The following is a 23,556-nucleotide window of genomic DNA, read 5'->3' as shown; positions in this document are numbered from 1 at the left end:
AGCAGGAATATGGGGAAAATGCTAAAAATTGGGAATGCCCCAAACAGGGGCTTTCAGACTCAATGTCTGACCAAAGTTGCCTGACTCAACTGTTTCCAACAGGAGGCAAAACTGACAGCAGAGGAAAGAGTAAAAACTGCTCAGGGGATGATTCTGAATCCTTGGTAACTCACCAGGTGAAACTGGGTGTTACCAACATCTCAAGCAACAACCTGCTGTCAAACACAGGCAGGCCAAAGGGTCTGGGGCATCCTGGACATCCCAAACCACCACTCTTCAGCCTGCAGGCAGGCAGGGAGGTAAGAGCCCTGTCTCCAGCTCCACTGGCCTGGCCAAAATACAGCCATTGCTCTCAGCTGGGGAAGTCCAGTCCCTCTCCTCAATGCCAGGCTATGATGTAGGTGAGTTGCCCTCATAAAAACACAGGTACATGAGTAAGATTCACCATGAGCTGCTGGATAGCCACTGATGTTCCTGCTGCCTGCTGCTCCTCATCACACAGGAGCAGGACTGAGCCTGCCATGCATGGAGACCACCCATCTCCAGCCCATGTGGTTCCTTGTTTCCTCCACAGCTGGAGCCTCCATTGATATGGCCTCACTTCTTTTTAATTAAAAAGCAGGAGAAAAGCATTTGTCTCCACCAGCACACCTCCCTGAGAGCAAGCAGTGGCACATATGCTCACCAGCATCACAAGCAGGGAAGGAGCAGCAGAGAGCAGCCAGAGGAACAACGACCAGAGCAGAACCAGCCAGGATCCAGCCCCACATGGGCATCCTCCTTTGAGGATGCCACAGAACACTTCCATGGCTCCTTCCTTCAACATCCTCTGGGAGCAGTTTCCCAGCACAGTATTTAAAAACCTGTGAGCTCAAAGGGGTGCAGGAACAGGAAAGGGGCAACATCAGCCCCATCTAAGCCCTTCCTCAGGAGATTAGATAGCATGTAATCTCCACTCACAGTAATAATTACATGGCTTTGCTTGATTTAAATCTCCGTTGTCTCCCCTTATCCAGATGCACCAGAGCACAGCTTGGCTTGTCCAACAGGCAGTGACGAGTGAGCATCCCCTGCCCCTCTCCTTGTTGATTCAGACCAGGGCCTGTAATTTGCTAACATCTTTTCTCCCCTCCAATTTCAATCTCGGACACGGCCGGCCTCTGTCTAACAATAATACAGGGATTTCAGGGGTATTTATGAGAGGCTTAAAACTTAATCCCACATGAGCAAGGTAAGCCTGCTCTTGGCCTGAAATGTGGCTGGAAAATCTGGTGCCATTGCTACAGCAGGGAAAAAGAGGCATTAGTAGGAGCAGCCTTCGAGTGGGGCCAGGCGACTGCCAGCACTGCTGAGCCATCTCCTGCAGCCAGGCTGGGGTTGGGAACTGAATCATGGACTCACAGCACAGTTTGGGTTGGAAGGGACCTTTAAAGGTCACATCCAGTCCAACCCCCTGCAGCGAGCAGGGACATCTTCAGCTAGACCAGAGCAACCCTGTTTCCAGGGATGGGGCATCTACCACCTCTCTGGACAACCTGTGCCAATGTTTCACCAACCTCACTGTAAAAACTTTCTTCCTTATATCTAGTCTGAATCTAACCTCTTTTAGTTTAAAACCACGACCCCCTGTCCTGTCACAAAAGACCCTGCTAAAAAGCCTGCCCCCACCTTTCCTATAAGCCTGCTTTAAGTATTGAAAGGTCACAATAAGGTCTCCCCAGAGCCTTCTCTTTTCCAGGCTGAACAACCCCAACTCTCTCAGCTAAACATCCCCACCTCCCTGGTGGCCCTAGCTTCCCCAGAGAACAGATGCATTTCTATGACAGCCCCACTACCACTTGGCATCCCAAGAGAGCTGTGTCCCTCTCCACATCTTCTCCCCACCCTGCACAGAAGGCAACCACAGTGTGGATGGGTCTCTTACTTTCTTCTTGCTGCAGTAGATCTGCCACTTCTTCTCTGCCGGCAGCGCAAACATGGCCTCTCTGTGCTTGTCCGTGAGGTCAAGTTCATCCTGGAAAGGGGAAAAAAACACACGAATCATGAGTACATGAATGGTGATGGCACAGACACAACCCCTCAGCCAAGCAGCATGAATCGATGTGGGGCCACAGCACAGCACAGCTGTGGCCCAGCAGCATCGCCCCGTGACTATCGATTTGTCAGGGCCATGATGTGAATTCTCATCCTGCTCTTGCTGACCTTCCCCTGACTCCTGGGCTACGGGCAGCTGCCAGCAGGATGGGGCTGCAAACCTCCCTGCCTTGTTCCTCTGGACATTGCCTTCATGGCTTTCAAAGGCAGCAAGTGTTTTAGAAAGGAGATCCATGAAGCCATTACAGCTGCCCACAAGAGAGGCTCCCACTGAGGACTGAGAGCTCCAGATGATAGAACACATACATCTAAGACACATACAGTTGCACCCTGAGTGACTCAGCCCCTTTCCATCACTGATACTTTCATTTCATCAAAAACTGCAGGGGTTTTTTTGGCTTCTGGTTTGTTTTCCCTCTAACTAAAAATAGAAAGCTCTTTTCCTAACACCTACAGTTCATAGAGAGATACAACCTCTCCACCAAAACTGGACTACGTATTGCCAGGCAGAGATAAAGCTGTTTACTGACTGAAAGCTTTATTGGTTGATCTGATGTTATTTTAACAGACAGATCCATTTTCAACTTGGACACTCAGTTACCACTGTGCCCTCCACCAGGCTGCCCGAGTATTATCAAAGCTTCGTTGCTTCCTGGTGCTAGATGTAGGTCAAAGCTCTTATCAGAGAACTAAATAAGACATTCAGGCAGGGCTGGGAGGCTCGTTGCTAAAGCCAGCATTGATCTTACAACCATGGATGTCTCTTAACATCACCCCACCACTGATGACAATCCTAGTGCTGGAGGGGTGTTGGTGGGGCAGTGGGAGTGCTGGAGATGCTGCAGAAGGTCACACGAAAGCACTGCCATGGCCTCCAGCCAACTCATCCCACCCAGCCAGTGGATTTAATTAAGAGGATCCACATTAAAAATTACACTTAATTTCAGCAACTAAAAAAGGCAACACCCCCCCCCCTCCCCCTGATACCACATGGAGACTCATTAAGTTTCCCTGCCTGAATACTAACATGTAACAACTAAAGCTGGAAGCCCCTGGTAACCCAATCAAGAGTAAAAACCCCATTTGGTGAAGGCTGAGCAAGATGTTTATGGGGAAAGATGGGTCTCTGCATGAGCAAGCCTATAGGCCACAACGAAATACAGATGATCTAATTAAAGCTCATATTGCACCCAGTAGCCACCAAAGGGAGCTTTCAGCTCTCCTGTAACCCAAACCCAAAGGCCAGCACAACAGGCAGTGACAGAGGGCTGCTGGCAGTCCTGGACATCTTGGAAAAGCTTATACATCCACTTCAGGTATTGATTTCACTTCTCGATGAAATTACTCCTCAAAAGGAAAGGTGTCGTGGAGCTTTTTCCATTACATGTGCACAGAGAAGCTTTGCCTCTTCCTTGACTTTTTGGCCCCGTATCAACTGACTCTTCAAACCACTGTGCTGTACAGAGCTGATGTTGGTGGGGCTCTGGAAACAGACCTGCAAGACACCCTTACAACAAATAAACGTGTTGCTGTTAGGAGAGACTTGGAAGAAAATGAGGACTGAGAAAGCCTGAGCCCAGACTGAGATGTCTCTCCTCCTCCTGCATGCAGGGAGGAGAATCTGGCTTAGGGACTCCCCAGTCTTGGGCAAGTCCCATCATCTTCCCATGCCTCAAAACCAAAATTGCACCCTATGTCCTTTTCCATTGTGTCTCCTCAGGCTACAAACTGGTCGGACACCCAAGCTCTGCTTCAGCCCCAATTCTTCACGTCTAAAGGATGATACAGGGACCCATCTGAAATTCAGCTCCTTGGAAAAATACACCTGGGAATGTGGGAGAGGAAAAAGGTCTCCTGATGAGTATTTACCTCCAAGGTGAGGGTTTGACTGAGCACAAGAAAGTGCTTCCACTGTGACCCTGCTTCCCTGCCACCTGAATCTGGGATTCAGGCCCGAAAGCACCAGCCATGCACATCTGTACTCAGGTCCTTAGAAAAATATTTATTGAAACTTTCAAAATACCCATGCCCTAAAAATACAACTTGTGCAAAGGTGAAGATTTATTAACCAAGAAAAAAGGAATCCAAACTGAGCTGAAGCCGAAGTGGGAGTAAGAAAGGATAAAGCAGAAGATCTTATTAGGTGCAGGTACGTGACAATGTGCAAACACATCCAAAGAAGGTGCAGAAATGCTTCTGAGCCCCACACAGCACATTTCCTTGTGCCTCAGCTCTGACATGTTCAGTCATCACAGCCCTGCACCATTCAGCAACACCTACCTAATGACATCTTGCAGGATGCTTGGTAGAGGTGTTTAAATAAACACTACGTGGCACCCAGAGAGTACGAAAATCCTCATAATCCAACAGGGACTAATGACTGTTCATCTGAGCTGTAACAGCGACTTCACTGGGAAGAGTCGGGTCCTTACATGGTGTGCACGGGGATTCCTGCACCCACCTCCAGCCCTTTGCTTATGCTTACTGGTAACAGACTGGTTTCGCTTGGCAGGGACCTTCAAAATCATCTAGCCCAACCCCCCTGCATTGGCAGGGACACCTCCCACCAGACCAGGTTGCTCCAAGCCCCATCCAACCTGCCCTTCAACACTGCCAGGGATGGGGCAGCCACAGCTTCTCTGGGCAACCTGGGCCAGGCTCTCAGCACCCTCACAGTAAGAAGTTTCTTTCTAATATCCAATGTAAATCTTTCAGTTTGAAATCATCCCTCCTTGTTCCATCACTCCATGCCCTTGTAAAACCCCCTCCCCAGCTTTCCTGTAGCCGCTTCAGGCACTGGGAGGTGCTCTAAGGTCTCCCTGGAGCCTTCTCTTCTCCAGGCTGAATAATCCAAACTCTCTCAGTCTGTTTCCACAGGAAAGGTGCTCCAGCCCTTGGATGATCTTCATGGCCCTCCTCTGGCTATCTCAGTACTCCTTGGCCCAAAGCAGGCTGCTCATAAACTGCCCCTCAAACTCCAGGAGACCAAGAGAGGACACGAACATCAGCCATTTTCCAGGGGCCTAGAGACCCCTGTACACTTGTCTGACAAAGCCTTCAGCAATTGCATGGCAGAGCTGTAGCGAGGCAGAGGAGCTGTGCACAACCTCCAACCCAGATGTGCCTTCAATTAATAATCACAAGCTTGATAATTAGGTGATTCTAACTGGCAATTAATTTTACAGGCCATTTGCAGCTCCCACTGCAGCGTGTGATGTTGGCAGCTGCTGGAGAGTGAGAAGATAACTGGTGGGTTGGGTCCATCACCCCTACAGCCCTCACCCCTCACTTCAGCCTCACCTTTCACAGCTTGGCCCCTTCCACCTGGCTGCTTCCCATGGCAGGAGCTGCCAGCTTCCCTGCTTTAAGTATTTTTTTGGAACTGGGTCAAAGGCACATAAAGTAACAGCCTCATTTTGCTACCAAAAAGGAAGTCTCTGCCCAGAGTGTTTTTACTGGAAAGAGATACACTACTCTTAAATATTTATCCCGTAGAGTTAAACTATTCACCTTGAGATCAGGAAACATGTTTCCACATTAAATTGTCATTTGAATATGATTTAAAAAGAAACCCTCACAGGGGAGGTTTGATTCTCAGCGTTTATTTGCTATTTCTAGGAGGTAAAAGACTTCCATGCAGCTTGCTTTGCCAAGGGCTCCCTGCCCAAGCCAAGCACACCTCTCCCCTCCCTCCCTCTGAGCATGGCACGAGCTCCAGTGAAGGTGATCCCACACTGACCTCCTAAAGCTACCTTGGGAACACGTGGCTTGGCTCAGCACGCTGTGAGCATGATTCCATGGGCCAAGCAAGTTTCTAACAGGTGCTCCTGCACCTTTCCCTTGGAGGACACACAGTTGGAGCCCAGGCCACTGGAGGTCCTCTGTGGTCCAGTCCCCTGATCAAGCAGGGCCACCTAGAGCCACTGCCCAGACAGCTTTTGAGAATCTCCAAGGAGGAAGACCCCACCACCTCTCTGGTTTACAGCCACCCTAGTCACTACTCAACTCCTGAAAGCAAAGCCAGGCCAAGCAGAAAAGCAAGGCACTGCCACTGGAAGAAATGTCTGACCCTCCCAGCAGAAAGGGCACCAAGTCCAACCCCAAACTCACAGCATGATCCTCAGTGCAACCTCCTGTCCCTGTCACTCCACCCATTGCAAGGTGGACATTTTAATGAGCATCTTCCACAGGCTGAGAGTCACAGGTTTTAATAAGGACAAGACCACGAAGCCAGGATGCTGCAAAGCTCTGGCCTTCAGAAACAACCTCCAGGATGGGCTCTTAGAGGTGGGTGAACCCAAGTGGTGCCCACTCATGGCCACAACACCCCAGCATGACCATCACAGGTTCTTCCCCTACATCCCACAGGTCCCATGGGACCCCAAACATTCTGCAAGAAGCACCCAGGGAGTAGAAATTAAGTAAAGGACAATTCCCTGTACAGGGGTCTGCACCCTGAGAATATCTTCAGGGGTCATAGGAAGAAAGATGAGTAACTGAGAAGTCTATTGCACCCTTCTGGCTGATAAATTGTGTAACCAAAAGATGTGGAGATGGGGTAAAATATGGAGGTCATCCACTGCCATAACTGGAAAAAAAGTTAATGAAAATTTGCTGGCTTGCTCTGGGTTTATATATAGATACACACACACAGAAGGACATCACTGGATCAGTAAGTGACGAACATGATAAGGAGCAAGTGAATTTACTGCTGATGGATGGGTGGACAGAGTTTAGAAACTTCTGTAAGGGCACCAGAAAGACTACAGCACGTAATGGCAAGCTCTCCTGCATCCTCAAGTCAAAAATGAGAGATGAAAATTGCTCCAAAAAGAAAAAATAACAGCAACACATAGAAAGAAAGAAAGAATCAAGCGGGAACTTTTTGGCAACGTTTGGCACCAACTGGTAGAGCACGGGACTTAAAAAACACAAAAAAGGCCTGCTGAAGCCTGCATCAGCTTCCTTTCTCAGAGGTCATATCGCTTCTTCTCTCTCTTCCAGGCATTCTTTTCCAAGTTCATCAGTTCGATTTATCCCAGAAGGCTGTGGTGTCAAGGGAAATGCCAATCAGCATTTTTCCCCCCATGCCTCATCTAATCTTCTCCCACTTGGCCACGGGGCTGCCCGCACGGCTGGCTGGGCAGCTGCCTGTCCCCACTGCCAGCCCCCTCTGCCAGCTGCACCCACCTTCTTACTCAGCTCCTTACTTTCTTTTTTAAGCACTTTTCCTAAACTCACAGACTCATTAATCAGGAGTTGTTACAGTGCAAACAACAACTGCCTTGAAACGCATCCTGCACCGCCAGAGGAGCTTCTCTATCTGCAGCGTTTCTTTAGGCCACTACAACTCTCCACGTATGCAGGTTTATCTCAATGTTTGGGTTTGTGTTGGTTTTTTTAAATAAGAAGGTAGTGAATGAAGTATTTTAGCATTGGTAATAAAAATACTGCCTCCCTAGCACACATCTTTTCAGCCATAGGACCCTGAGAACTTAAATCTCCAGACAAGCCAATGCCAACCAGTATTATCACTGTGTGTTTTTAATTTACTCGTGACAATTCCAGAACACAAACAAAAAGGCAACTATTCATCTCTCTTAATGAATAAGCATAACAGATAGAAGATTTTTATTAATTTTGCCTTTCTCATGTAATGAATTTTTTGAATAAAGGGAATTGCCTACGACAAGGGAATGAGTAGCAGCAACAAGGAATCATGCTAAGCACTTTGAAGCACTTACACCTAGTCAGCCTCTTCCCATGTTGAATCTTTCATCCCAAACTGGAAGAGCAAAGACCCCCAATCCACCCTGCTCTGCAGCTTTCAGTTATTGACCTTAACACATTGGACAGGCATAAATAAAATATGTGTTCCTTTCTTCTTCTGCAGGAAAGATTATGGCCATCAATAGCTGATTTAGCTCCTCAATAAACTCAAGCTGCAGCTGGTTCATGCTCCCATCAGTCCAAACATTTAACTGAGGCAGACAGCACGTACTGCTTTAATATTATTTCATTTAATTAAGTCCTTTAATAGGCTAAAGTTTTTAAAGGTGTTCATATGCCAATATTGGTATCTTTTAAAAGAGAAGTAACTACTTACGTTTCTCAATCTTTTTTGTTGTACTATGTAACTGCAAATATAAATTTGTATTTATTTATTGAGCTTGGCCCTCTGTGACCTTTTCACCAACATCATGTGGAAAACCTCTCTCCAATTTTAATTAACACAGGGTACTTTCACAGCCTGGGTTATTGATCTGTGCAGTTTTACCCTGAAGAGCACTCTCAGATCTAGAAGCCCTGCAGGTTGATCCCCAATGTGCTTTTCCCACACGATTGTACATAAACCCTGAACACAAAAACATTAGATGCATCGGCCCCTTATTTACTACTGTGATCACTAAAATGGATTAAATTCAAGTCAGCCACAGCTGGGCTTGCTGGGTGCACCTTGTACCATAATAAAGCACAGAGCAGGCAAATAAATAAGAAGGTGGTTTCGGATGTGGATTTCCTACCTGTTTATGGATCCAAAGAAGCAGCTCCCTTTTTAATCAGTTTGTAGATGCCACCTTTGCTGCTGGTATCCCTGACAGCTACTGAAGTTGGAAGTCAAACCAATGGGTCAAGCTGGCTTCAGGTGTCCCCTGCCCAATGCAGATGCTCACTTAGGAAAGCTGTGCATGCTTGGTCTGGGGTTCAACTGCTCCAAGGTTTCCACAGCTAAGGCCCTAGGAAGAGCATTGAAAAGGGGCTGGATGGGAATCAGTGGCTGCAAAGCCTCACATCAACTCAATCCTTAAAGCTTCCCAAGATTAATGTCTATAAATAGAGGAGGGCATCAAGAAGGCAGGACAAGCTCTTTCACTGTGCCCTGTGATAGGCTGAGGGGCAATGGACTCAAACTTGAGCACAGAAGTTCCACCTTAACATGAGGAAGAACTTCTTTACTCTGAGGGTTACAGAGCCCTGGGACAGGCTCCCCAGAGAGGTGGTGGAGTCTCCTTCTCTGAGACTTTCAAGACCTGTCTGGATGCTTTTCTGAGTCATCTGCCCTAGTTGTGTGTGGTTTTTTGGTCCTGCTTCAGCAGGGGGATTGGACTCTATGATCTTCGGAGGTTCCTTCCAACCCCTAATACTCTGTGATTCTGTGATTTAAATTGTGGCAGTTAGCTACTTGTGGATACCCCATTCCTGGAAGTGTTCAAGGCCAGATTGGATGCAACTTTGAGCAATCTGGTCAAGTCGGAGGTGTCCCTGCCCATGCAGGCAGGTTGGAACTAGATGATCTTTAAGGTCCCTTCCAACCCAAACCAGTCTGTTACTTACTGCTCTGCGCATGGGATCCTAGGGGTGCAGCTGAGGGGAGCAGGAACCAGCTACAGCCTGATGCTCATGGCAACACAAGAAGTGGGCTCCTTCCATACCTGTGGCTTGGTTGGGACAAGTGTTTCTTATTGACCCACAACCATGGCTTTGGTCACATTTAGCATCCTAAGGTCATTTTTAAGACCCTGAGCAGGTGCACAGCAGACAGTCACCCTGCAAGGAGGCAACTTCTAACCGAGGTTTGAGATCCAGAAAGATGCCTAGCTCAAGAGACATCAGATGGCCCTAGAGCTGTTAGGTGTTGTTGGGGAAGGGAAGCTGATCCCCATAAATACCAGTATTGATTCGAGCATGGGAGTTGATAGGAATTCTGACCACAGGGTGATCAGGCAGGATCCTGCCTGCAGGGCTGCAGAAAGCCTCAGCTGCTGGTCTTGGTGCAGCTCGCACGCCAAGGGACACCCAGACTGCTGGTGACAGATACAACAGCAGCATGAACAGCTTTCCTTTGTGTCTGCCAACGGGTACAAGGCAAGCACGTGCTATTCCCAGCAGGAACACTCTCCACTGAGACTGGTGATGAAGCACAACCCGCATGCTGCTCAATCCTGCCTGTTACTCCAGCAACACCACCCAATCACCAAGGTATCAGGAAGGAGAAGACCACGGCTGGAGCAGATGCCCCATCCAAAGGGGGCCAGCACTCTCTCTGGTGACCTGTGCCAGAAACACTTGGAACTGGTGCAAGTCAAAAACCTCTAAATGCCCCAATTAAGGTCACCGACGCGTTACCAAATGAGCTGCCCAGGCACCTCCCAGGGATGTGGCCTCCTCTTTTATGAGGTGCAAAATGGAAAGCATTTAGCAGGTAGACCATATAATTTTTCCACTTCAGCTGTACTTCTCCTGGAAACAAAGGGGTTTCTTATGTGCTCTCTGCCTTCATCTGGGACTCACATTGTGCTATAACATGGGTCCTTTGTAAAATTATGGGTGGGGAGCAGCGTGGGTTTTGGGCAAGCCCCCCCAACTAGTTTGGAGGTGTAACAGATACTGCAATTACACAAATGCTTCAGCTGAAATAGAGTGGTCCTCAGTGGATTACTCCATTCAGGTCTGTGGAATGCATGTAGGTGGAAAGTCCTCATTTTCTTGCCAAGTAGGTGTGCGACTTCTCTATCAGATGCTCACCTATCAAAACATGTGTTTAAGAGATTATATGGGAGGGTGTAACACCACGAGGTGATGAAAACGAGCGCTGTGAGCGGCGTGGCAGGTCCAGGCATCTAATGAGCAGAACCACCCAGTTCCCTGCAGAGGGAACTTCAAAGCAGATCTCACCAGATCACTTGGTTTTCTTCCTCAAAAATGGTTCATAAGCTCAAGGGAGCTTGCTCTTAAGGGGTAGTTGGTGGGATGGGGTCAGGAACCCTGTGCTGTCTGTCTGACCATGGACAGGCTCTGCAGAAAGGGGTGTCTTGCCCAGGACACAAGGGCTATAGGAATTGTGTATTTTCTGCGTACAAGCTGCAGACTTTTCTTTGGAGATATATGGGAAAATGGCTTTGGCTGCTGTTCAGTGGTTCCCAAAATCCCAAAGTCCTTAATGCTGCAAAGACCGGGCAGCAAAAAATGACAGGTGACCTGCAAGCATGAAATGCAAAGCTTGGCTTTGCAGCTGATCCCTCAGCTGTTACTCAAAAGCTGTGTTGTTTCGCAAGGCCCAAAACCTCATACTTTCTCCTTATGGGATTAGAAACCAGGGGAAAAGTGTATTTCTTCAGTTCCCAAGTAAAACTGGATGTCACTAGCAGTGAGTTCCCAACCCAGAGCTGCTATTAACACAGAGCAGTGCTCAGACTGGCTGCACCACTGCCTCCTTCTTACACTGGGGTTGTCCTCTGCTCCCTGTTGGAGCAGCATATAAAATGGCAATTGTCCTGGCACGCCAAGAGGGCAGGAAGGCACAGCTCTGCAGGGCAGTTATGCATGGAGCATCTTACCCAAGCACCCCACGTGGTGAGGCACAGAGCAATTGCCCACCATGAAGCATTTCAAAGGATTAATCTCTGTGACGGGGATGTTATCTCCTACCAGATAGCATCCAGAGAGCTGCTCTGATGGAAATGCATGAGTTTCCCCAAGTACAGCAAAAACAAATGCTGTGATAAACCTCATAAGCTGCCAGAGAGCTTTTTTTTTTTTTAGTTTTTTTTTTTAGTTTGTTTTTTTTTTCCCCTGTCTTTCCACTACTTCATAAAGCAGCAGAGAGGGATGGAGCAGCCTTCCATATCATGGGAAGGGAAGGCATAAAGCACTTGAAGATGGTGTGTGAATCTCTCCCCTCCAGCAGATCCCAGTGGAGACAGTCACTAACCCTGTGCAATGACAGAGAGCAAGGGTCTGCAAGTGTTCTGAGCCCAGGGACTGGGGATACCACACAACCACCAGCCACCTGCCTCCCAGCATCACCTCCCAAGGTCTCCAAGACCTGCTGGCTGCTGGAGACTGGGTGGAAGGACCTGGGGAAGGTTACCTGCTCTGATTTTGTGGGCTAGAAATGGGCTGCTGCACATTCCAGGGGAGCTGCAAGGCTAGAGGGAGGCTGCTCTAATTTCTTCTCTGTTGCTAAAGACAAGTCGAAGGTAAAAAGCCTGAGAAGCTCCATTGGGAGCAGTAACTGGAATTTCTGCAAAACCCAGGAATTTGGGAGGACAAGCCTTGAGAGGCAGGTGGGGCAGCATCTCCTCTGAGCACATCCCTCTACCAGCAGGGATGCAGGGCAGGAACGAGGTGAGGGACCAGGAAGAGGCAGCACCTCATACTGCAGGGCTGTGCAAAGCCACGCTGGACCTGGCAGCATCTCTGAGCACCCAGGTGGTGTGAGGAGCTGCCAGAGCATTGCTCTCCTACTGCTGGGACAGAGACTGCCACCAGCCCCACCACAGACAGAGCCAGTGAGGTGTCCCGGGTCATGCCAGGGATCCCTCTGCCCTCTCCAGACCAAGCCATTCAACACCCCCATGCCCCCACCCCCCTGCCTGGACAGATCCCACAGGGCTGATGCACATCACCACACACTGAGCGTTTCGCCACAAACCTCAGAGTGACAAGGAGTGTTAAGCAGATATAAAAGACATCAGTCATTTACCCATCTGGTGGAAAGTCTAGTTGCTGGCAGAAAATAGAGAGGATTGTTATGGCAAGATCTACCATATGGCACCATTATGTGGAGCTTTGCAAGTGCTTTCTCTGAGCGTGCAAGCAAGATTTCAGGCTTTGAAGAAATGCTGTATTGTTAGCCTGGATATGCAGGAGCCTCTTGAAAGAAGCCGTGGCAGATGGCACAGCTTTGTTCTCCCAGTTTGCAGGCAGCTCATGCAGCCCCAGATATTCCCCCTCACTGGGGCTGAGCAGGCCCACAGCACAACAACCCTCCTGATGTGTCCTGCAGGAAGATGGATGGCTCCTGAAACTCCTTCAGCCCAATGGATGTGGCTGTCAGGTACCACACTCCTGCAGGAGCCCCAAGGAGCAAACACCAACCGGAGGGACGCACCAGCCTCAGTGCAAGGAGAGCTGCACGAAATCATAAAGCCTTGTCCCAGCCAAGGGAACCGCAAGTCAGTAAATCTTGCTGAAATCCTCTGCTTTTGTTTGTGCCTCCCTGCCAGCACCTGCGCCTCCCTGGGTGGCTGGGCCTGGCCGGAGCCCCACCAGGACAGAGGACAAAGAAAAGCCTTTCAGACGGGGCCGGTGCCCGCTTGAGCGACATCCCAACAATGCCCTGACGAAAACCCATTCAGCCCAGGCAGGAGGAATGGGAAGGAAACGAAAAAGGCTCCTCCTGGAGGAAGCAGTGATCAGTCATCGATCACAGGAACAACATCTGCCTCTGCCCTGAGCCAGGGAAAAAGCCCTGCCTGCCTGCAAACTGCTGGCTGGGACAGAGCACATCAAGCCTTTAGCTGACCTCAGAGTCACAGCTGCTCCATGTCCTGCAGCTTAGACCCTTGTCCTCTGCTGCTGGCATGGGACAATCACTGATTTCTCACATTATGGATGTTTCCTGATGAACAGGCTCACTTAAAAACACCCAAAGCCCAGAGAATATTTTGCGGGACGTCTCCAAAAAGAAAGAACTTTTGCCCATTGATGCCTGCAGGAGGCTGGGACCTGCGGAGCAGGGATCCTGCCTAATTGTTGGTCTCTGTGGCAGGATTGTCCACCTCAGTGACCAAACCTACCACTGCAATGTCCCCGAAGATACCACCTGTCCCAGGCCTGAAATCTTCCACCCCTGCCACTCTGAGTCCCTAATGGGAGCAAATGAGGCAGAAAAGTCACTATTAAGCTGCAAGAGAAGAGCTGGCCAAGGACCAACTTGGGCTGGCAAAGCCTCCAGACCCACTCCAAACACTTCGACTTCCCTCAACCCAATGGACTGAGACAATTGAGGATTTTGAAGGAAGCCTTGGTCCCACAGGGCAGGCACAAGTCATCCTGCCGCAGCCAGTAAAGTGTGACAGGCCGGGTGGCATTGGGCTCCCACAGGAGTAAAAATGAGCCCAGCACCTCTGAGTGCTTCCTCTGTCTCTCTTCCAAATGCTACACAGTGGGTTTATACAGCAACAGTGGGACGCTTTCCAAACCATTTAACTAATGCTGAAATTTAATACCTGAAACCAACAGGTTACTGAGAGCAAGAAGGAGCTGTTGTAATGGGGGGTTTGCATCCTTACTCCACCCAAATGGGAATGTCCCTCTCGCACCTGCAGGGAAGAGCTCAGCTTCCCCCTCCCTCCCACCCAGTCCTGGCTCAGGTGGAGATATGCCTGAAGGGTGTTTTAGGGAGCCAAGGGGTTGAAGCTGTTTGCATGGGAGCATGGTGATCACCCATTGTACCCCCTCCTCAAGTGACTTCAGTCCCTGGAGAACCAGCATGGCTCCTGCTGCCAGCATGCCCTGGAGCAGCAGCTGCCTCCAAGCTGCCTGCTTACCCTTGGTTAGGGGAAAAAACAGCAAAATCTTTTCAGCACAGAGTAAGAGAAGAAGAGCAGAAGGACCACACCAGTGCATGCCCCGGGTCTGGCTGGCCCCTGCAAGTGCTGCTGGGCTCCTGCCTCGCTGCACAGCTTCTGCACAAAGCATCTCACTAAATCTGGGGGGATGCTTTGAAAATCCTGGGCTAAGATAAGGGGCTGCAGGCTTGGTGGGGCTTCAGCATGTGAGTCTCCCCAGATGCCTTTTTCAACATGGCTGGTGATGTCCAGTCCCAGCCCAACAAGCCCTTATGCCGCTTTGGCTGGGAAACAGGGAGAGTTTTCCATGGGAAACAATTTCCCCAGGCAAATCTCATTTGGCCAAGTTATCAGTGGAGAAAAATGTGGAAGAGGCAGCCACTCCACCTGAACAAACCAAACCTAGCCAGTGGTATTTTGCAGAACTGCTGCAAGAGGTCCTGTCACAGGGACAACTCATCTCCACTGCCCTATTTGGGGTGTCCCCGTTTGCCAGAAGTCTCATCCTGCCCATGGAGAAGGACATCTGGGCAAAACCAGTTCTTAGAATCTGCAGCTCTCCTCTACCAAATGGCCTGGCTCACCCAAACCATGCTGCCTGACATCTCCTGGGATATGCTGTGTGTGACCAACCAGCATCAGGACTCCCGGCTCCTTCTACGCATCAAAGCACTGTACAGAAACCCCACTGAACTGCTGAATCCACTCACAGTGGAGCACTCTGGGTCCATCCAACAAACCACACCAAAATGGTTTTGCTTAGAAGAAATTAAAGTTTTTTCTGGCTGCCAGTATTTTTTTGATCCAGGTTTTTCAGAGTTTTGGTGCTGAGGGATAAAGAAACAGTATCTTGACTCTTCAAATCTCCATTGAGCCCAAACCCAAGGATTTCTGTGAAGCAAAGTGCCCAGCAAGTACAGTCACTTTGCACCTCCGGGGGCAACCTGCTTTACTACCTTGGACACCCCAGAGGTGCACAAAGCCAGACCAGCCCCCAAGCCCTGCCCTAAGAAGTCAAGGATTTCCAACAAGAAAGCAAAACCACCTGAACTGGCCGCACTGTGGGGAGGAGCAGAGCTCACGGTTCAGTGCAGAACCTTTCTCAACAGAAGCCCCTGGTGCTCCCTTGGCACCAAAGCCTGCCTGAAAACTCAAAACCAAGCCTGGGGAGACTAGGAAGAGGCAAATAAGTAATAAAATAAAGAGAAAGCATCCTCTACTTACCACCAGCTCGGTGAACATGACATCCAGCTCCTCCACGGGCGGCATGGGCAGCGCGGGCTCCATGGTCTGCAGGGCAAAGCTGCTGTCATTGCGCAGCCGGTAGGTGATCTCGGGGTGGTCGCTGCTGCGAAAGCAGCAGAAGATGAAGGAGATCCCCCGACTGCTCCTCTTCCGTGGGGCCATGGCCAAAACCCTCTGCGTCCCTCCCTCCTGGGCACTAGATCCTGAGAGAAAGAGAAGAGAGGAGGTTTGAGCGGCCGCCCCACGGTGCCGCGCTCCCGTCCCGCCGAGGAGAGGAGGAATCGGAGCCACCCACATGCTCGGCACAGAGGGGAAGAGAGGAGACAGTTTGTGTGCCAAGTATTTCTGCTCAGATTTTGTGTTTATGGTCCTGGCAACCTTGACGACAGTGCTAATGAAAAAAGATGCATTTGCTTTGCTTTCTGCCGGAGCCGGTGGCAGCAGGAGAACGGGAGGATGCGCCACTGTCCCTGCAGGGAAAGGGGACCTGGACCCCCCCCCAAGTGCTGCAAATCCCAGCAAATTCCCACCAACCTCCCTGTGCCCTGGCAGCCAGTTCAGCCCTCCTAACAGGCCATCCAGGGGTATGGCAAATCTGGGAGGCTGCTGCCAGGAACAGCAGGATGTGCTTGGAGCCACCAGGTCTGTGGTCCCCACCATGGGTGACTTGGTGCTTGAAGCTCTCAGTGTCTCAGGATGCCCTGAGTCACAGACAGCAGCAGAGCTGATAAAATATCCTATTTTCTCCCCCCAGCTCTTAAACACATCCCTAAACATCCACCAGAAACCACCGGTTGGGTGGCTCTTTTTCGTGGAAAGTTTTACTTGGCTTTCATTAGATAAACCCTACTTGAAATTCCAGTAAATATTTACAAGACACAATTTCAGCTGATAAAAATCACACGGTGCTGGTAGCTCAGACTTTCCTACCCAGTGCTTACGTGGGCACTGCTGCTAGAGCCTGGGGTCACTTGGGTTTTACTGATTTCTGAAACTCAGGTTGGGAGCAAAGCTCAGGGAAGATGACGTGTCTTGCCTGACAGATAACAGCAAATACTGCCCCATAATTGGGACTGTCAAGCCAATGAGACCACCTAACAGGAGTGAGGACAGTGGAGAAACATACTAGTAAGAAAAATTGACCAGAGAAGTAGGAAATTTTTTAAAGGCCAAACTTTTGCCTTATAAAGCCACACACCCACATACTTCATCTCTGCAAAATAAGACGCCGAGATGTTAAAAGACAGGACAAACAGCCAAGGCTAATGCAGAAGGTTGAAATATGGATGACTCAGATTTATTAGCAAAGGGAAAGAAGGTCAGAATTTGGAAAGGAGTGTCTGATGTCCCTGGAGCCAGCCATTCTCCTCCATCTATGGATTTCTATGTCCAAATAAACAGCTGTTATACCCCACGGAGAGGCAGCGCAGGAGAACGTTTCGTGTTGGACCCTGCACTGCCATTTGCATGGCAAACATTGGCCTCCCAAAATAAGGACCTTGCAGAAAATTCAGGCTCTGCCCATATTACTTCAACAGAGGATCTGACCCTTGAAATTATCTTTGATCGTGTATTTTTAGCACATGGTTTAATCTGAACCACAAACGATGGGAAACAGTTACTGGGTCTTCACGCGGGATAATCCCAGACTGTGCAACTGCTCTGTGCTCGGTCTGGAGACTCCCCCCTTCCTGGAGAGCCCCAAATCTCATTTCACATTTAGCATCTTGCAATGTAGAAAAATGCAGCCACTGGAGGAATTTCAGCTGCCATGAAATCTCTCTCATCACAGCTCCCCAGCAGCCAGCACCGCAGCAAATCCATTAGCAGCCTGCTGGCATCCCTTCCATGTTAGGAGGGGTTTGGGACCTCTTGGGGAATTTCTTTCCTAAAGGAGGGATGGAAACAAAACAACCAAAGACATGCTAACCTCTGTCCCCTGAAACACAGAGGAAAACGTTGCAGGCTTCGAAGAGCCATGAGGAGCAGGGCCCAGAGGGAGATGCTGGTGGCTGCCCAGAGCTTCGTGCCTGGCACAGGAGCCTGGTCCTGACCCACACACCCTCAGCTGTGCCAGGTTTGGTCCCTTGGTCATTCCCTGTCCACGGATACAGCCACAATGTGCCCAGAGCAGGGCCTTCTCCTGCGCCTGGTCCAGAGCAAACAGACCCATTCTCCCATGGAACGTTTTCCATCCCCTTTTCAACACCACGTCAATCTCATCCTTGAAACCTGCTGCTACATACAAGCCCAAACTTGGGCTTGCAAAAACGTAGGGGAAGCTTTTATCAGAAAAAAACCTGCTCTACAGAGATACACACTCCTGAGGATGTTTTACGGGGAGTTTAAATGACAGACCGAAAGGCAAGATTTTATTTTGGGTTTTAAAGCAGACAGGCACATGTAGCAACCAAGACAAGGTATTTTTGAGCTGCTTCCAGCTCTGGAGCTATTGAGGTTCCTCATTTTCATCTATAAACAATTTATAAAAACAAACCACCCTATAGCGTAGGCTGAGTGGGCTGTAGGTTATTAACAACCAAGGCTAAAAAAGGTTAGGGAGAGAACATGTTAGCTACCAGGCAAATAGCATTAAACCTTCAGAAGTCTGATGAATATTCAGTGATGTGATGGAGCAAAATCAAGACATGGCTCCCTGGCAGGTCCTCGGGAGCTGCAGACGGTGCAGATTGCAGCATCAGAACCAGGTGGAGCTACACAGCCCCCTCCCTCCCTGCAAGTCCTACAGAAATTGGTTCTTCAAGGAGAAAATCCAACAGCTCCTGGCAACCTAGAGGCTTGCATTAAGGAGAGCAGAAGGAACCAGTTCCACCCAGCATCACGTTAAATGTCCTGCTCCCACCTCCCATTTATACCTCTGAGCACTAATTAGATCAATATATTTAAGTCAGATTGTGATCTAATGGTGCCTTCTGGCCTTTACTATTGAGCAGGCCAGCATAAATTAAGTTTAATTGCCACTGTATGTACAGAGACAGGGAAGTCAGGATGAGAAGGGTCATTGAGGAACCTCTAGCCAAACCCCAAATCCCAAAGCAGGACTGACGGGGCCGAATCATTCCCAAACAACTGCACTTTCACAGAAACAAGGGTGGAAATGTGTGTGTGACAGGCTGAGCCTGGAAGCCCAGGGAGAAAAGGTTGAGGAGAAGGAGCTTAGACCACGTGTGTCACCAGGATGAACCAGGGTTCCCACGCAGTTCAGAGGCCATGGGCTGCAGCTCAGCAATGCACAGAGAGACAAGTTCAGTTGTTTTCCCCAGCCCTCAAAAGAAAAAAAAAAAAAAAGCATCAATCCTACATTGCCCTGAGCAGTGCTGAAATGAAATCAGTCATTAGGAGAAAATTGGACCCCGGTGTCGCTTCCGCCTTTGCTGTAAGGAAAGGAGAGCAGCAATTACTGCTTGCATATTCATCAGCCTCCTCAGCAAGCTAAATGAGCCCGCGTGGAGCAACACGCTGCCAAAGCCTGTCTGTGACCAATGCCCCAACCAGCTGGTTCAAAGCCAGCCCCAGTATTGCAGCACTGCGGTCTGCAGCCTAAAAATACCCAGCAAGGGTACAAACACATGCAAAGGAGTCTGCACGCTCCCCTTCACACCTGCCTCCATAACTTGCCCAGAAGCCAGGAGCTAAATCCTCAAATATGAATATGAGAGTGTTCTTTTCCTGGCTCCTCTCCCATCCCCTCCCCAAAACAAGGATGCGAGATCCTGGGTGAGCTCTTTCTCAACGGGGAGCTTTAATTCAACCGCATTGCACAAGGGGAGAGGGTTTATGTGCAAGTGCAGTAACACTCACTGCCTGTTTCTGCAGAGCCCTGGCTGATTTCTGCACTTTGGGCCACACCAACCTTTGCCTCCCCCCACCTTGCAGAGCTTCCGTGCAGCCTGGGATGCTCCTGACTGAGGGAAAGTTTCTAACTCTTTCATTGCTGCACAGTGACCAGGAGGTCACTTGGTCTCAGTGGGCAGTTCTGGAAGACATCATCATTCCCACCGAGTGCTAGAGCTGGGTGTCCTGGACCACTTTATACAGCACGTGGAAGGAAGAAACTTGGCATCCCACACATGGCACCCTAAGCTTGTCCCATCCCAGTGCAGAGCAATGGTGAACCCTCTTTCAGTGCTTCTCCCCAAGCACATAACACCCAGTGCAGGGTGGATGTCAAACCTACTAATGACTTTGGATCTCTTCTTTAAACAAATAATTCTAGATTATTTCTCTATGTCACATCCAGACCTCCTGTCCTGGTTTGAGCCAGGATGAAGCCACAGCAATAAAACCTGGGGCACCCCCTGAGAAATGGCAAAGCTTTCCTTGGACATGCTTTGATTTTTCATCTTATGGACCCAAGACAGCCAGCACCCTCCTTGGCTTTGCTCACCAACCCAGCTTCTTCTTCTCAGGTTTGGTCCCAGCTATGAGCCCTCCAAAACATATGCACATCCCATCAGGCAGTAGCCTTTGGGCTCATCCTTCTCAAGAGCAAGAAGGGTTGCTCTGTTTCATGTTTGTATTGAAGCCAGGGCAAAAAAACCCTTTTTACTGAGAGGGACCCAAGCATTATTTACTTTTAAAAATAAAAGCTTTGCAATTGAGCCCTGTGTGGCTGAAAAGCCCAGAAACTGGATTGCCTTCCCCTGAAGAGGAGCCACCTTCCCTCCAACACAGAAACTCAGGACCTGAGCCCATCACCAGCACCTCCAGCATGGACTCTGTGCTGACTACAGTGCTGTTCTCATTAAAAGCAACCAAGATGACTTTTTGGCCACAAGATCCCACAGGGATTTCTGAAAACTCTGTTTTTTTTCCAGCATCAAGCTGTTTTCATGCATAGGGTGCACAGGAGAGGAACATTTGCATTTGGTAGAAATCTGTACATATGGGCAGGAGAGGGAAAACACCCCAAAGGACTCAGCTAAAAAGTTTTAAACTGTTTGATGATTGCCATTGCCCCCTCCAACCAGCTGTAAAACAGCAGCTATGAAAGGGGATGAGGACAAGACCCTTCCGTGATGCCCCAGGAAAATGACCTGCCAGGAGGAGCCTGACTCATCGTAAATCACAAGAGCTACAATTCTCAGCGGAAGCAAATCTCAAATACTTGGGTTTCATGAATTTAGAAATACATCTGCCAAATTCTGAATTACCCCAGATCCTCCTTCCCCTTCCCAGAAATCCTGCTATACTCCATGAACTCAACAAAGAGCCTTTTGCATCTCCAAACCTTGCTCGGGCTTTGCGGTACCCAAATGCCACTGGCGTTCCAGGCTCTTGGCTCACCTGGAACACCCCATCTGCCAGCATCATCAAAATCCCAATGCTCACCTAAAATGTGTCACCTCGCCTTTGTGTTCTTTCCTTTTATTGTGGCTTCCACCACAACCTGAAGCCCACATCTGGGCCTGCTGTCTCATCTTGCTCTGCTCAAGGGCAGACAAGCTTCGGCAGCTCAAAGGTAAAATTGAGGGCACAGCAAGAACAGACAAACCAGTTGATTCACAGAGCCAGTAAACACTTGGATGTTCACCAGCAAGAAAAAAACCCACCAAAACAGTTTCACAGGTTTGTAACACAGCAGAAAACGCCCTCCTTCTTCCATCTAAACAAAATTTACACCTACTACAGGCAGGAGAAGTGCTAGGAGAGACTCTTTTGTAGGTGTTTGCACAGGGTTCCCATCTGGAGGTGCTGATGAAGCTCCTCAGGGAAAAGAGCAACAACTTCCACCACACTGTGAGAGTATCATGGCCTGGCATGCAAGTCACCTCTCCAGCACAGGAGTGAGCCCCCACCAAGGGAAGCACACATGCTGTTGACTCTGCAATCCAGTTTTCCAGGGGAAAAGCAGGGTGCACAGCAGGGTGCTGTGCCCAACGCCCTCCAACTGAAATCAATCCTTGGAGCAGCATCGCTCCGTTTGGGAAACCAGCAAAAGTCCAGAGCAAGGGATGGTTGCTGGTGTGTTGCAGGAGCACCTCTGCCCCAGGGCATCGAGATAAGCTTTGGTAAGCTTGGGGCCAAGGAGAAGATGTTGAGAGCTTGTAGCACCCATCCTCCCTGATGGGAGCTGCCCTGGGAATCCCCACACAGCTCTTTGCCTCCCTATGGTTGCAGAGACCAGCACAGCTCAGTGCACAGATGAACCTGAGCAGGAAAGGTGCTGCCGAAGCAAAACTTAGTTTAGTTTTGGGGGATTAAAAACCAAACCCTGCTGGAAGTTTCCCAGTCAGCTAGACAGCAAGTGGCACAGTAACACCCAAGGAGGTCACGAGTTCTCCACTAAAAGGATGAACTTAATCGGTGATGAGCTGAGCATCGGTGCCAGATCCTCTAAACTGCTCCAGACTGTTTCTTATGGGAGCTCCGGCAGATCAGCTCAGGCAAATGCCATTTATTCCAGGAACAAGGGCAACACGCGTGGAACCACAGACAAGACCCAGTTTGGGAACCTATATAAATATATACATATATATATTTCTTAATACGCACTAGGGCGCCGAGCGACCCAATTCTACAAACGAACACATGGCTTTTTTCCAGCAGACAGATGGATTTGTGGTCCTTCTTTTGTAGAAGCAAATGAAAAAGGGGGCTGGGGTGGTGGTGGGTAAAAGAGAGAGTTTTCAAGTCACATATTCCTCCCTTGAAAGCTCTGAATTATTTGCATCCCGAAACCCAGGCACAACACTTGTCAGAAGTGGTTTAAGCAACCTCCCTGGTGGCTTCCCTGGCAGGTGGAGGGAGGCAGAGGTGGTGGAGGGAGCTCTCCAGGAAGGATGCTGGAGCATCCCCTTCCCCTCCCTGTACCCCAGCCCGGCTTCAAAAGGCAGCACAGAAATAACCAGTAGAAAGAAAAGGTGAAGTAAGGGGCCATCTCCCTCGGTGCTCCCCTCACCCTGCTCTTGTTCCAGGGCAGCAGCTGCCGGCGCTGCATTGTGGAGGGCTCAAAGGGGCAAGGAGGTCAGGAGCAGGGAGGGATTAGCACCAAGCCAGGGCTCTCCTCACCCCCCCCAGCTTTACAGAGAAGAACCTCACAAAAGCTGTACTTTGCTACTTGAACCTAGTCACCTCTTTGTGGGGCTCTGGGCTGGGTGATGCCAAGCCTTGGCCTGGCAGCCCTCAAGGCCAAAAAGAGGGAACAGAGGGATGCTCTAAACCCCTGGGCAGCTCAGGGGGCAGCTACAGCCTCACCGAGCATTCCAGGGAGAGAATCCTCCTCCATCCCGACGCCATCCTCATCAGCTGGCACAAGCACAAGCCAACACCCACTCCCACTCCATTTCCAGCACCGGTTTTGGCCCCAGTTGAGGGAAAACACTCACACAAAACACCTCCAGCGGGCTGATAGCACTGAGCTGTGAATCTGACCCCAGCACATCACAAGTTAGAGATAATGAGCCAGGAAGAGCAGCTTCAGTGAGCAGAAACCTCCTGAGATAGCAGGCGCCAGGACCACCTCCCAGCCCGGCTGCTGGAAGGAAACCTCCCCTCTCAATATTTCCCTCTCCATCTGAAAGGATGTGGATTTAAGTCACTTCATTTCTGAGATCACTCCCAGCTCCAGCTACTCCCTTTGATGATGCAAAGCTTTTGTCAATAAAAACTCAACAGCCTGGGAAGTGGGGAGAGAGGAGCTGTATTTGTTTGCCAATTAGTCTTTTCCTGGAGAACAATAGTTCAGTAAAAGTTTTCCTTTATTTTAATTCCACCTTTAATTCCTCCCCCTCACCCCCAACCTCAAGCCCTGCTCCTCCAGTGAATATTTGGGCTCTGACTTTGATTTATCATATGCAAAGCCTCACTGCTGAGCTTTCCATTTCACTGCTCCCAGTTT

At 49.6% G+C, this 23,556-nt stretch overlaps 1 protein-coding gene across 1 annotated transcript in view; it reads right to left on the bottom strand.

The window, feature by feature from the left end:
• Positions 1-23,556, bottom strand: part of DAAM1 (dishevelled associated activator of morphogenesis 1) — a 72,927-nt gene that overhangs the window by 37,544 nt on the left and 11,827 nt on the right. The window contains exons 2-3 of the mRNA XM_010002332.1: positions 15,675-15,898; positions 1,925-2,014 (exon numbers count right to left, since the gene is read on the bottom strand). Of these exons, the coding sequence (XP_010000634.1) occupies positions 1,925-2,014; positions 15,675-15,857 (273 nt within the window). The 5' untranslated portion in view covers positions 15,858-15,898. The remainder of the gene's footprint in view (positions 1-1,924; positions 2,015-15,674; positions 15,899-23,556) is intronic.

The sequence above is a fragment of the Chaetura pelagica genome, unplaced genomic scaffold, assembly GCF_000747805.2.
Source record: "Chaetura pelagica isolate M959 unplaced genomic scaffold, ChaPel_1.0 scaffold1007, whole genome shotgun sequence".
NCBI classification, from domain to species: Eukaryota; Metazoa; Chordata; class Aves; order Apodiformes; family Apodidae; genus Chaetura; species Chaetura pelagica.
The sequence above is the reverse complement of the archived record's forward strand: the minus strand, read 5'-3'. Positions and strand labels throughout refer to the sequence as shown.